This window comes from Agelaius tricolor, unplaced genomic scaffold (genome assembly GCF_023055355.1).
Source record: "Agelaius tricolor isolate 1412-34295 unplaced genomic scaffold, bAgeTri1.0.p SCAF_20, whole genome shotgun sequence".
Taxonomy (NCBI): Eukaryota; Metazoa; Chordata; class Aves; order Passeriformes; family Icteridae; genus Agelaius; species Agelaius tricolor.
The window spans coordinates 595,574-609,373 of NW_027269280.1; the positions used below are offsets into that span (position 1 = coordinate 595,574).

At 46.3% G+C, this 13,800-nt stretch overlaps 1 protein-coding gene across 1 annotated transcript; it reads right to left on the bottom strand.

The window, feature by feature from the left end:
• Positions 1–359: 359 nt before the first annotated feature.
• PIWIL1 (piwi like RNA-mediated gene silencing 1) lies at positions 360–13,465 on the bottom strand. The gene is made up of 21 exons (XM_071444937.1): positions 13,406–13,465; positions 12,766–12,843; positions 11,952–12,174; positions 11,502–11,627; positions 10,903–11,117; positions 9,708–9,829; positions 9,038–9,118; positions 8,327–8,524; positions 7,879–7,990; positions 6,889–7,006; positions 6,164–6,281; positions 5,900–6,014; positions 5,245–5,432; positions 4,632–4,704; positions 4,102–4,302; positions 3,901–4,004; positions 3,350–3,420; positions 2,681–2,834; positions 2,323–2,448; positions 1,773–1,920; positions 360–1,323 (listed from the first exon to the last, which is right to left on the bottom strand). Exons 2-21 carry the CDS (start codon positions 12,838–12,840, stop codon positions 1,207–1,209), a joined length of 2,685 nt encoding a protein of 894 aa, XP_071301038.1. The 5' UTR covers positions 12,841–12,843; positions 13,406–13,465; the 3' UTR covers positions 360–1,206.
• Between the last annotated feature and the right edge of the window lie 335 nt (positions 13,466–13,800).

Genomic DNA, 13,800 nt, shown 5'->3' on the forward strand with positions numbered 1-13,800 from the left:
CATAAATCCCCTGTGTCAGCTGCTGCCTTCCTGTGTCAGCCTTGTTTCAGAACTGCCCCTGGCTGCTGAAGTTCACTGCAGAATAAAGAAAAGCTCCTCATCTGCAAGAGCTTCCCAGAGGTTAAAAAGGGTTGCAAAGTTACTCCAGCAATTGTCCCATCTGTGCCCAAAGCCCAGTGCTGAAGTACAAAATACCCAGAACAGGTTCAAACGGGCAAGGATTTCAGCAACAACTTTATTTAAATCTCACAAAGAAAAGCAACAAGGTTCACAACAAGGTGGTTAAGAAAACCAGCACTAATCTGAATTTCTCCAGGTGCAGTAGTTTGACTCTGCTACTGCAAAAATCTGGAATCAACCTCCATCCCCACAGCTGCTGTTAGTTTCACAAAATGAGCTGCAGAACAGTGACCAATGAAAACCTCAGACATGAACAAACCAGGGCTGCTTCCCAGTGCTTGCAACTACAAAACCAAAACCCCAAGCCTGCCAGGGCACTGATATTCCTTGATGGAAATGTATTTCTCAGTTAAGGAGCCTGTGTTGAACTGCCCCTGGCTGCACACAGCACTGGCCCTGAGCTGCCCAGCCTGGCAGAGCCCTCCCTGCCCTGGCAGCACCAGAGTTTGGGGCTGGTGTGCAAATCCCTCACAACAACTGCTCAAAATCCTGCCAAGGTTCTGCATTCTGTGCAGCCTGCAGACAAAGCCTTGGTAACCAAGAGCACCTGGTCACCTCCTCTTAAGGTATGAAACAGCTCAGGAGACAAAGCTGGCCCTCATCTTAACCAAGAAAAACAAGGAATCAACAATATTGAAGCATTTTGAAAATTAGAAGGGTAAATACCAGCTGGAAGAGTTGGGATTCTGGTCTGCATAACTATCTCCCATGCAAGAAGTAATTCTGTGTAAGACTTATCAAAATGTAAATAAGAACAACCAATAAACTTTGGGAAGAATTTGAGAAAAACTTTAGAAAGTAAGTATCAAATATCATAAAAATTTTTGTAGTTATTCTAGCAAGCAGACACCTGTTCAAAATGCAAATCTCAAGCTTTTCCTTGGTACAATGAAAATAAAATAATTTCCACAGCTGCACATATCCTGTGCACGTCTCTTACGAAAACCAAAATGAAACCAAAAGCCCAGACAATTCTACATTCCCTAGAGAGGAACTGCTCTCTTCTGTTTGGCTGGTAACTCAGCTTCAAAGGTAGTACAGTCTGTCTGAGAGCAACAGGTTTGGTTCTCTGTGAATACTCTGACCCACAAGGAAAGCCAACTTATGAGCGTACTGGCAAGGAGCAGGTACTCTGATAATACCCTGCAGAAAGGGGAAAAAAGAAAAGGAAGGCAATTATTTTCAGGTAATTTTAAATAAGCATGCAGATGCTACAACAAAGAGCCCTGGACCTCCAAAGTCTGCATACCTGTAAAATTTGTATTGCCTGTTGTTTATGCTGATTTGTGAAAATAACTTTACATACTCCCAAAAAAGAACAGATGCAAAACCCCAAAACTTCCCGACTGTGGTGCCCTCCTGCTACCTCTTACACAGGTTAACATTCAGTGCTGGGCCTTGCAGAAGGTGGGAGGTGTGTGTGCTGTCTGTGGCTGCAGAAGTGCCCGAGCTGAGTGTGTGCTGAGCTGTGTGTGCCACAGAGGCCTCAAGGCAATGCAGCAGCACAGCTGCACCTCCACAAAGGAGCAGACACTTCTGCAGGTGGGCAATGTCAGTTCTGCATGCAGGCTGGCCCTGGCAGGAGCACTCACCGACCAGTTGTAGTACATGTGGCACAGCTTGTAGGTGAGGCGCTGCACGTGGTCGGGTTTCAGCTGGCTGGTGTCGTAGATCACGTTGTAGTGCGTGGGTGCCACGCAGCCGTTCTTCACCGTCTGGCTCACCACGAAGAAATCGTACCTGCCACAGGAACCCCAGCCCGTTACTGACAGTCCCCATGGATCTGTCTTGTTTTGAGAGCCACTTCATGCTTATTGAGTGCACCCCACAAGGATGCCTAGGCTGTGGCCACAAAAGCTTCCTGTGTGTCTGAAAGGCCAGGAGACCTGGAGGAACGTGAATAACCTTATTATATGGACCAGGTCTTGAGACCAGAACAACCTCAACTCTTTGTTCTGTCCCCTTTTCCTCCTGATAACCACCCTGCACATGCCCTTAGCTTACACTGCTCATTTTCTCCAGCCCCTGAGCCACACAAGTGTGGGAAGTGTTTTTACACTTGATCCTACAGTCCCACTGTTGGATCCATCTCCTTTGTGCCCAGCCTGGAGCAGTGTGTGTGTTACCTCTGCAGGAACTCACCACTCTGGTCTGGTCACCACTGTATCAACAACAGTCCCTGGGGGTGGGTTTTTGAGTCCTCCCCCAACCTCTGCAAAGAACCTGGCATTCACTCGTTTCTTCACCACAATCACAGTGAGTCTCGGGCTAAAAGAAAGGGAAAAGGAAAAAAACAATACTCTCCTACAAAACTGCACAAGGAGTATTCAGGGGCAGATTCTCTGGGGTTCCAGGGCATTAATTTCACAGGTAAGTCTTTAGTGATTCAGAGTAAGACACTGTTCACAACTTTAGACAGTCTTCATCCATAGGCTCGTTTTGTAGCCAGTGTTTATTTCTCTGGCAGTATAAAGAAGAGGGTTGGTAGAAACAGATTTACCTGTAGTCAGTACCAATACTCTTCAAGCAATCCAGAAACTGAGGCACTTCATAATTAACCAAAGTATTGAGTTGTCCATCTCCAACACCATCACGATACACAAAAATACGAGAGGGCAAAGACTTATTCCATTTAGACCAGTTCCTCAGAGCAGCTTAAAAAAACAAGAGTAAAAGCCATTAGTTGTGATGACAATTCATTCCAAAACAGAAATAGATTTTTATTCCTAGAAAAACAGCAGTAAGTTGGAAAAGTAAGGTCCTCAATCCCTCAGTGTCCTGCTGCACAAACATAGCTGCAAGGAAGAGCTCTGGTTTGCCTGTGCACCCACAACCAGAAAGGACCCAAGGACACACCTGCTCTGCTGGCCTCTCTCACAGCAGGAGCTGCCCTCCTTGAAATCAGACTCCCTTAAAGCATTCTTGGAAGTGCACTGCTCAGTAGTTTTTAATTATTGCAAAGGAATGTGGCAATCAGTGAAAGATTTACACAAGATGCTATTCATTTTCAGCAGTATTTATAATAGAATGTTTAATCTCTGGTTATCCAAGTACAGGCTGGTAAAGCCTCCTCTCAGACCAGCAGGAGAGGAGGATTTTGAGAAGCTGAATTGTCAGTTCTTAGATCTGGCACTACAAGAGCAGAACTCCTTCCCTTTCCTTCCCTTACTTTGCAAGCAGGTTTTGATTCCATCCACAAGTTCTTGCCCACGACTTTGAACAACACAGCGGGAGAACCACCTGTGAAGAACAAAATGAAAGAAACCTTCAAAGCATTTCCCAGGCTTGCTGCAATGAAGTTATTTTTAAAATGCCCATGACCACTTAGTCTTTATGGGTGTCGTGGGTCAATGCAGCCAAGGAAGAGCTGGGGTTCTATGAGAATATTCCCCCTAAATAAAAACATGGCAAAAGTGCCATAGCGTGACTTAAAATTCTTCTCAACCAAGAGGAGCCTTTCACACAAGTCAACACAAAAGAGGAAGACCCTGTTACCCTGATGCTCTCTATTCATCCCAGCCATGTCTCCACCACTTGACCCCTCTCTCAAGCAATGTGGGACAAGGCCACTCCTTCAAGGGATGCAGTGGGTAAAATTCACAATACATTTCACATTAACCATTACAGCAAACCAGTTATGAATTTTCCTGATGGGCGATCCCATTGAAAGGGTTTTTTTACTGTTTTGAGGGTTTTTTACCCGTGGCAGCCCGCTCTTACCGTGTGACAGACTGGTTGAGGCTGGCGACGAAGCCGGCGATGGACTGCTTGCCAGAGACAGTGTCATGGTAACAATCGATGCCCACAATCATCACCTGCTTCAGCTGCAAGGCAATCACACACAGCACCTGCTGCACACCGGCCTTGCTTCTGAACTACAGCCTCAGAAAGAGCACTTACCATTCCTAAGAAAATACTTACGGGGATCTCCACACTCCAGAGCTCCCCACCCATTTTACAGTTCATTTGCAAGGCAATCTTTGTTGCTACCGTCATGATAGTCTGCGGTTTGCTCAAAGTGCGAGCCAGCACACACTGGCTGGGGATGGGGCAGTCTGTGCACAGGTATTTCTTGATGGCATCATATTTATCCTTTCGGGAGCTAGACAAGATACAAACTACCTTTGAAGGAAAAAGAATCTTTGTAAGAAGCTGCATTCTCAGAGCTACACAGCACTTAAACAGTTCTTTAGGAAAAAGTTCTTATGCACAAGAGAAATATTCAAATGTTCACAGTGAAAGAAAGAACTGCAAAGTGTCAGTGTCTGTACTTCAGAACCAAAGGCTCTTATCCAGAAGGATACCCATGGTCAGTGTTAGCTTTGCACAGGAGGACTGGCAGGTACATAGTGGATTCTCAGGAGCCCAAAGCTGCGGTTCTGAGAGCAAATCCCACTGAACACCAGTTACAGAGATAAACAGGATTTGAAATTATGGATTCAAATACATACTATGTTTATGTCAGAGGTAACCCTTTGCTGTAAAACCCTTAAATATGCTTCTGTTCTATCATCTACTTCAATCCTGAAAAGAAAGAGAGAAAATGCTTACAGAAAAAGAACAGCTAACAGCTATTGAAACTTAGTAAAAGCATAAAAGCTCACTACGCATCAATAGTGTATGAAATGTCACATTTACAGCTATTAACAAACCACTTTCACACATCTGAAGATTAAAAGGAATCACCTCCAAACTCAGGTTTCCAAACACAATGAAATTCAAAATTAAAAGCAAGTACAGGTACTCAAGGGAGGATATTTGCAAGGAGAACAGATCAGAATCAGAATACATCCTAAGTCAGCAAAAAATACTCCTTAGAGAAGGGTTTGTTTCAATGACTGTCTGCCTGATACTTCTTAGTTTTGGCATACGAAAAGCTCTCAGAAATAAAAGTATGAGTAAGGAAAGTCAATCCCAAGAGAAAACAGAACAATCTGCATACTGAAAGCAACTGTGCTTTATGAAAAACCTCCCAGACACCGGCTGTGGGACACACTACACCCTCCCCTCACAGAGCAGCCCAGCACAGTGACGGTTCTCCCTGAGCTCAGCGAGGACACTCACATGCTGGGCCTGTTCATGTGGATGCCCATGGAGGGGGTGACCTTGAAGAGGCTCTGCAGCAGGGTGTTGGCCACGTCGTAGTTGCGGCGGGTGTAGATGAGCAGCCAGCTGTCGATGGGCATGGAGCGGATCAGGGGCACGCCGCGCGTCTCCTTGGTCCAGTCGGCAAACTGGGGGTTGTAATCGAACTGCGGGGCAAACAGCTCGTGTTTGACAACAGCCTCTGACTGCACACACATCTGCACTGCTCACAGGGCTCATCCTACCTGTGCTGAGCACACATCCTGTGCTCATCCTGCCTGTGTTCTGGCCACCCAGCTGAAATCCTTAGTGGCTTTTCAGCAGAAAGCCTTGGCACCTCTTTAACAGATGGAAACTAATGGGAAACACCTCTGCTCTCCTGGACTGTGTGCCTGGCCAGAAGGACTGCTCTGCAAGGACAGCCCCATTGTGATGGAGTGCCTTCAAGGGTTTCTAACTACAGCTTGGGAACAACTTAAGAAATCTGCAAATCTCCTGCTTGGACAAAGACTTGTGTATAACATTTTCACTCTTTATCCTTCACTTATAAACCAAAAAGTACCATTTCCTTCCTTAAGAACTTGTTTCATCAGTGAAACACCCAGAAGATTTTAGAAGTTGATTTATTATTTACCATGGCTCCTGATTGAAAGATCTTTTCTCCTTGAACAATTCTTCCTGTAAAGGACACTGATTTATTATCAAAGCTTAAACCCCAGTTTCGGAGCTCCTTCTGAACATTGTCATCTCTGTTTAAAAACAAGATATGAATGAAAAACGTGAGAAATTTGTTCCTGCTGACTTTTTAAAATCTAGTAAGATTTCAGAAGTTTCACTGCAAGAGGTTTGTTATAGGCATCTTTGAAGAGACAGAAGCAGAGGACAGTAGGTGCCATACTTTTGGATGTAGTTGAGAAGCCTGCCAAGCTCGCGCTGCCTCTGCTCGGGCGGCAGCCGTGTGTGGATGGCCAGGTCCTTCATCATGTTGAAATCGTTGCGCATCTTGTCGGTCAGTCCTGCCAACAGCAAAGCCTTTTCTGAGTCCGAGTCAAGATGAAGGACTGTAAAAATGAAACTTGCTGCTCGTGCAGATTAGTACTACATGTCCTGCAGACAGAGGAAGTGGTGGCAGTAGTAGCCCAAGTTTTCAGTTGCTTCCTGTACATACATCCCCATAGGCATGAAAAGAAATCCTGGATTTTTGCACTTGAGAGGAAACCACACAAGGCATTGCAGCTCTTCAGCTCCGTTTTCAAATCAAAACAAATAGCTGAGATGTTCAGGTACTGCTAGTGCAAAACATGTATTTATGTATCTTACAAAATTATCATCAATTGCTAGTGAATTGCTCTTTTTCAACAGAAGTTCTACCACCAAAACTCCACCAGTTTTCAGAGTGCTGATGTTGAACACCATAGCTAAACACTATTCAACAACAAACCCCCTCAAGCTTTCCGGTCCCGTTTAAATATCCAATCTTGTAGCTACAAAGTGTGTTCCTAGACTCACATTTATAGAAACAAAACAGTTTCCCTGAACTCTGCAGAAAGCTGCTGTCAGAATACCTCTTTCAGTAGGCATTATGGTTTGACAGATGTTTTGATATGGAAAATGCTATAGTACCTGTTAAGGAGCACAGCTCTGGAATCAGAGCCACAGATCCTTGTATGTTCCCTCTCTTCCTCTTCATCTGACTGATCAGGACAGGCTGCATCCAATCACTAATTTCTATGTTATATTGCTGTATCAGAAATATAGACTGCATGTTAATTTACTCATAACAAACAAGTTACTCATAACAAACATTATTATTTCTGAATAATAGTGCTCACTTTAGAAAACAAGTATTGTTCCTAAAACAAACCCAAAATCCACTAGTAATCTTTTTCAATTAGCACATCTCAGAAGAATTGCTTTTGCCAGAAAAGGCAAAGCAGGGAAGCACTGTTCTCTCAACTGATGCCATCAAACTACTGATGTGTAAGAGACAACAGAAACAAAGCCTGTGCCTTGCCTGAGGCATTATCATCTGGGCTATCTAATTCAACACTGGGATGCTCCTTCCACTTCAGCAATGGACAAAGTTCCCAACCTACAGAGTAATTGGATTTAAGAAATCACAAAAATCAAACAAGACTGCCAAGTGAAGTTTCTGAACTTGAGCCTTCCCATAGCCCTGTTTCTGCTGAAGCTGGTACACATGAAGGAAGACCTGACAATTCCAGGGGTGCAGCTGTGACAGACACTCAATGCAGAGGCACTCTGGCTTTCCAGCCTCAGTTCTGCACGCTGTGACAATGTATCTGTGTTCCTCCCACATTACCTGGCCCTGCTTCCACCTTCCCAAAGCTTCCCTTCTGCGTTTTCCCAACAGCTCCTTGCTTATCTGTGCAGGCTCCTGCCTGACCAACTACTCCCTGGGATGGACTCCTCTCAGCAAACCATGCTGTGCAGGTGAGTTACTGATCTCAGATTACACAGTGTCCTTTAAACAAAATTCTGTTAAATTAAAATACTATGGATTAATTAGAAACCCGTGCATCCTAAGTAAACCTGTAACAATGACTGAGCATTCCAAGTCAAAGCATAGAACACACAGTTACATTTTCATACCTTTTTGTAGTAGTCCACAAAGCTCATCTCAGAACCATCTGATTTTCTGAAGGTACTCTTTGGATTGTTATCCCAGTCGATGTCATCAATTCTGTATGTTCTGTTATTGTACCTACATAAACATTTCATCACTCTTTGTTTAAATCTTAACTCAAATAGAAAAGAAATACACTGGGATGACAAAGTTACTGTCAGTACTCATGAAAGTTGGAAGTTTTGCTCCTTTCAGAAGTAATAACTTCAAGTTTTCAACTGTAATAGGCTCTCAATTCTACCTCAAGCTAAACTGTAATAAAATCAAAGAAAACCAGTGTGTACTTTCTGCTTTAGCAAATGCTGTCACCCTGATCAGTTTGCTAGTTTGACAATGACAGCATTTTCTGGCTTTCTGATGCTTTATTGCCTACTTCAGGACATGGAGCACCAAGAGCTCTCCAAGAAGACTTACTTTGTGAGAACAATTAAACCAATCAGCTCTTTAGCACAGGCATCTCTAAATCTCTCCTCTCCAACCTGGGAGTGAAGGCTGTGCATAGTATCCAGCACTGTCTCCCCACGGAGAACCTTGTGGCTCACGTCTGCACACAGCATGATATTCTCCTCATACTGCAGGATGGAGCTTGTGAAGCCCAGCCACACCATCAGCCTGGCAAAGGAGAACACACAGAATCTTAGTGTGCTTTAGAGGATCTTCATTCTGACCCCTTATTCCTGCCCACTTTCACAGACACCCAAGAGCACTTCACTGTGATGGCACAGTGAAGCCATGATCCAAATATAACAAGCTCTTGAAGGTTAACAAAATCAAAAATATTTTACAGGTAGCTATCTTTAGTCAGCTAAGAAATCCATTTCATGCTGTTAAGTACCTCACAAAGTGTGTAGGTATTCAGGAGACTTTCAGAACAAAAAGACCAGAGTTTATCCAGCTGGACACTGCCCAGTTCCTCCCAGCAGCCAGGCTGTACAGGCCAGATTAAAGGCAGGGAGTGCAGCACAGCCCCATGATGGCCCCCAGGCAGCTCAGGCCCACCAGCTCGTAGAGCAGGCCCAGGGCAGGCAGGAGCACCAGGCACACTGCAGGGATCCTGCAGGAATGAGGACAGCCCTGACAGCAGCAACCCCTGCACCCCTCTGAAAACCAAGGGTTCTGCCTAACCTGTGGTTAGGGATGCAGACTGGATCACTGGGGTTGTAATAATTACGTCCAATCTGCTGCAAATTCAGCATCTTCAAAAGCCTAAAAATAGAAAAATGGATGTCCTTTAGCATTATTACTATTATTATCATCATCATATCATGCATGGTCCAATCCCTATGCACAAACTCAATGCTCATCTGGTTATGTAAAATATGAACTTCTCATTACACTCAATTTATAAAGGTCATGGACACTTATTAACAATAATCAGGTGAGAAGTTCAGGTCCAACTCCACCCTTCACCAACCAGCTGAAAGCAGCAGTCCCAACAGGCCAGATACCAAGGTTAAGAGGAAAGACCAGAGCCACAAAGGAGGAAATTTGCAGTTCAATGTCCTGCTCTGTAATTTGCTTTAAGAGGCAAACCCACACACAAAAAGGAGGGTGGGGTGTTGTAACTGCCTACAACAGCATTAACTCCTTTCACACTAACATGGCTCAGAAATACACACAACTGCACTTGACAGTACTGCCAGATGTGGCTGGCCCCACAATAACAATAGCCAGAAAGGCTTAAAAATTTACATTTATAATACTTATTTGTTGTAGCCTATTCCTTGGAGTGGAAAAATTTACTTCAGATATTTTTAGAGTAACTTCTTATAAAGACATAACTTGTAGAGCATACCTTCTAAAAATGATGTTGTAAAACTGCAGACAAGTAGGTGAAGTGGGTGGCAACTCATTAGTGAGTGTGACTGTTATCTTCACATCCTCCCCATTTCGAGTCCTACTGAACAGCTCAGTAACCTGAGAAAGTGAAATGAGGTTAACAAAACCAGAGCAAACAGCGCTGTCTCTGCATTCTGCTCCAGTAATATCAGACTGGACTCAGCCATTTTTATTCCAAGCAATAATTCAAGACTAACTGAAATGTGGATTCCATCTCCCACTAGGACTGTCAACTACAACCTGCAAGACTCTGCTCATGAGGATGAAAACAACTTGGGGGTAGAATGGGGCTCTCCCAGAGCAGCTGAACTTGAGATGAAGGCAGGGACATCACTTACCCATTACCAGACAGGAAAAGGACTCAGCTTGAGGAAATAAGCTAACATATTGCCAACTAATATATATTTAATTACTGATTCAGATACTGGGAAGCAAAAAGACAAAGATTAGCACACAGAGTGAAAACTTCTTCCCCTCTCCCTTTTCCAAACTCAGCTTCACTCCAGACTCCTCTGGCCCCTCTGTGAACAGCACTGGCTACACCCAGTCCCTGCAGTGAAGCAAGGAGTGGCATACAGCACAGAGGGCAGGGATTGCCATCAGTACAGAGGTGTTTTCCCCCTGGTGCTCCTTTCTTCTCAGATCTTTCTTTGCTCTGCAATTTTTCCCTGCTTTTTAAATACACAGAGGTGCCAACAACTTTGCAGATGGGCTCAGCTTTAGCCTGTGATGGGTCCATTCTGAATCTGGCTGGCAATGACTGTGCAACACAGGGCTGACCTTGACCCCTTCCCATAGGAGCCACCCTGACCCCTCCAGCTACCAAAACCTTGCCACATACACCCAGCTCATCCACCCTTTCAATTACGTGGGGCGTTAAAATACAGACGGTATGAAAAGATCTAAGTACAAAGGAAACAAAAGGAGAAATACTGTCTGTAGTATCACTTCTGTGCAGAGGATGATTCCAGAAATTAACCATTAGAACCAGAAGTTTATTACCAAATTTCTCTACACAACAAATTAGCTTACATTGGTATATTCAACACACTGCCTGTGGGACATCAATTCCCTAAGCTCACCTAGCTAGTGAGAACCAAGAACAAACTGCAAGCGATGACACAAAACCAAAGGGCATTCTGGTGTCATACCTTGCTCTCCAGTTTCTTTGGCAGGAACAGTATGGAGCCATCGAAGGCATGTGTCTTGCCGATGGTCTCCTCGTGCTGGAAGAGCAGGGCGGAGCGCAGGCGCCGCGCCTCCATCTCGGGGCTGTAGCCAACGTGGTACTGGTACAGCGCCCACTGCGGGCGCGACGTCAGACGGAAGTGGTTGGTGGTCAGCTTGATCATTTTTCCTGAAAAACCTGAAATGAGAGCCAACGTGGGAACAGTTACAGAATGTTACCATTTCACAGCCATTCAACAGCCTGAGACAGTTGTTTAAGCTGTGGCAGGCAGACAAAGATTAGAGGCCAGTGGTGTTCCTCATCTGCTCTAACCCCGTGAGCTATGGCTCACTCTGTATTACCAGACACACTCATCCACCCTCTGGAGCTTTCTGTACAGCCTTCAGCTGCCAGGACAACGCTCCGTGCTCCTCTTCAGGTACCAGCAACAACTCCTTCTCTTCTTCTAATACACTCTGAAGATTTATCTTACTTGGCTCTTTAGGGGAAACTAAGAGCAGAAATAAAGGAGACTCCTCCATTTCAAACTGCTTACATGTCTAGAGTCTGATTTAAACATACCAGTTTTGGATTCTTGAACGTGCACCATGGCCTGCCGAGTGTTTACCCCAAGGTCATGGAAATCTCTGCGACGTCCACCCCTATCTCTTAAAGACAAATCCTGGAGTCCTGAGGAAACCTGTAACCCTATTGTTTAAAATTCAAGAATCACAACTAAGTAATAAATAACACACATACTATCACATATTAACAAATAAAAATATATAATGACATTAAATCTTGAAAGGTATTAAGACAAATTTAAGAGTAATCACAAAATGTTAAATTTCAGCTTTTGCTATGTAGCAAACATCTTCCAAATCTCAGTAACAAAACTCATTTTGAAAAGAAAAAAGAGATGAATACAGTCTAAAGGATGCCTCAATTCTAAATACAGGTGTTCTAAAGGATGCCTGTATTCTCTCCAGAACAGGTGCTCTTGTAGACACCGGATGTCCCAGCCCTTCTCACCTTCTGGCCTCCTCTCCTGCAGGGGGGTCTCACAGGCACGCAGGTGCCCGTGGCCCCCGGGCTCTTCCGACTGTGCTGGAGGAACATGGAGCTGCTGCTGGAGCTGTTGTGGGTGCTGCAGCTGCTGCTGGGGCTGCTGTGGGTGCTGCTGCTGCTGGAGCTGGGGCTGCTGTGGGTGCCGCCGGCCGCGCAGCGGGCCAGGCATGCCCTGCTGGACCTGCCACTGGGGAACAAACAGGGCACTCACTGAGGAGAGAAACCACGCACTCCAGGGCACGAGGGATGCACATTCTAACCCTTACACGTACATTTAGGTTATGTACATTTAAACCCTTTCTGTGCTATACTAAGTAGCAGAGTTACTGTTCTACACCTGAAACTCAAAATTACTGGACTGAGGAAACTTTTAAAGTTATTATTCATTTAACTAATAGCTAATGCCAATCCCCTCTTTCCAAGCTCTAACTAAAATTCATGGACTTCTCATTTTCTACAATCCCTCTGATACCTCAAGTAACTGATTAGTTATTCTATAAAAATGTCTTATGTAATTTTAGTGGCTAGTGAATAAGTTACATTAAAAAGTGTCGCGGCTGGAAGAACAGCACGGGCAATCCCACAATTCAGAGTTTCATGTTACTGGAAACTTAATAAAATATCTTTAATAAAACAGAGCTGTATTAACTGTACACCCAGCAGAATATATGCATACACACATAAAACATAGAACACGTCTGCCTGATATTGAAATAGGAAGTAGGTGAGGTATGACTCTCAAATCCTGGTAAAGAAAGAAAAAAGAAAACCAACTCACAGGTGCATCTCCTACTGCAGCAAGAGGAGGTGTCTGTCTGGGAGGCCTTCCTCTGGCTCTAGCTCTTCCAGTCATCTTCTAAAACAAGCCACCTACAGCATTAGTGTTCTATCTTCCCACCCTTATTCCAATAAATACTATGAGCAGCACTAGACCATCTGCCCTGCTTTGACCTCAACTGGCTCAGCAGAACACACCCATCCCTGCCGAATTCTCTGCTCGGGGATCTCCACACTGACAGAGCCATCAGGGGAGCGTGGGCAAGGCCCTTCCTTCAGTCAGGTTTGCAGGGACGGGCACAGGCCGCCTCAAGGCTGAAGCTGTGAGTCAGTCAGAGCTGCGGCCTCAGCCGAGGTAACCCGGGCCCTCGGACGTTCCCCCCAGGCTCCCCCCGAGGCTGGGCTCAGGCCGGTTCGTTCCCTTACCCCAGGGCAGAGCTCCTTCTCCAGAGCATGTGCCGGCGCTGCGGCCTGCTCGGTCCCGCCAGGCCAGGCCAGGCCAGGCCAGGCCCGGCCCGGCCCGGCCCGGCCCATCTCCTGCACTCCCAGCCCCGGCCCGGGCCCGGCTCGCCTTCCCGGCCCGCCTCGCGCAGCCTGTGGGGCCAAAACCCCACCAGAGCCGCACCGGGCCGCGGCCTTACCTCCGCCTGCCCTCGGGCCGCACGGGGACACTGCTCCTAGCCGCCCGCAGACAGCCAGCCGCCCTCCCCGAGCCCCCCCTCGGTTCTGTCCCCGCTGGAGCCGCCGCCGCTGCCGCAGGCCAGGCCCGGGACAGCCCCGGGACAGCGCCGGCCCCGCCGCGCCCTCAGCACCGGGCCCGCACGGCACGCGACAGCGGGGTGAGGCGGGAAGGCGCCCGCGGCGCCGATTGGCTGCCGAGCGCTGCCGGAGAGTGCCGAAGGGAGCCGAAGGGAGCCGAAGGACGGCGCTTGCCCCGCCCTCACGGCACCGCCCCTTGCGGCTGTGCCCGCGGGATCCGACCTGGGATGGCGGGGATCCGACCCGGGATAGAGGGGATATAACCCGGGATAGCGGG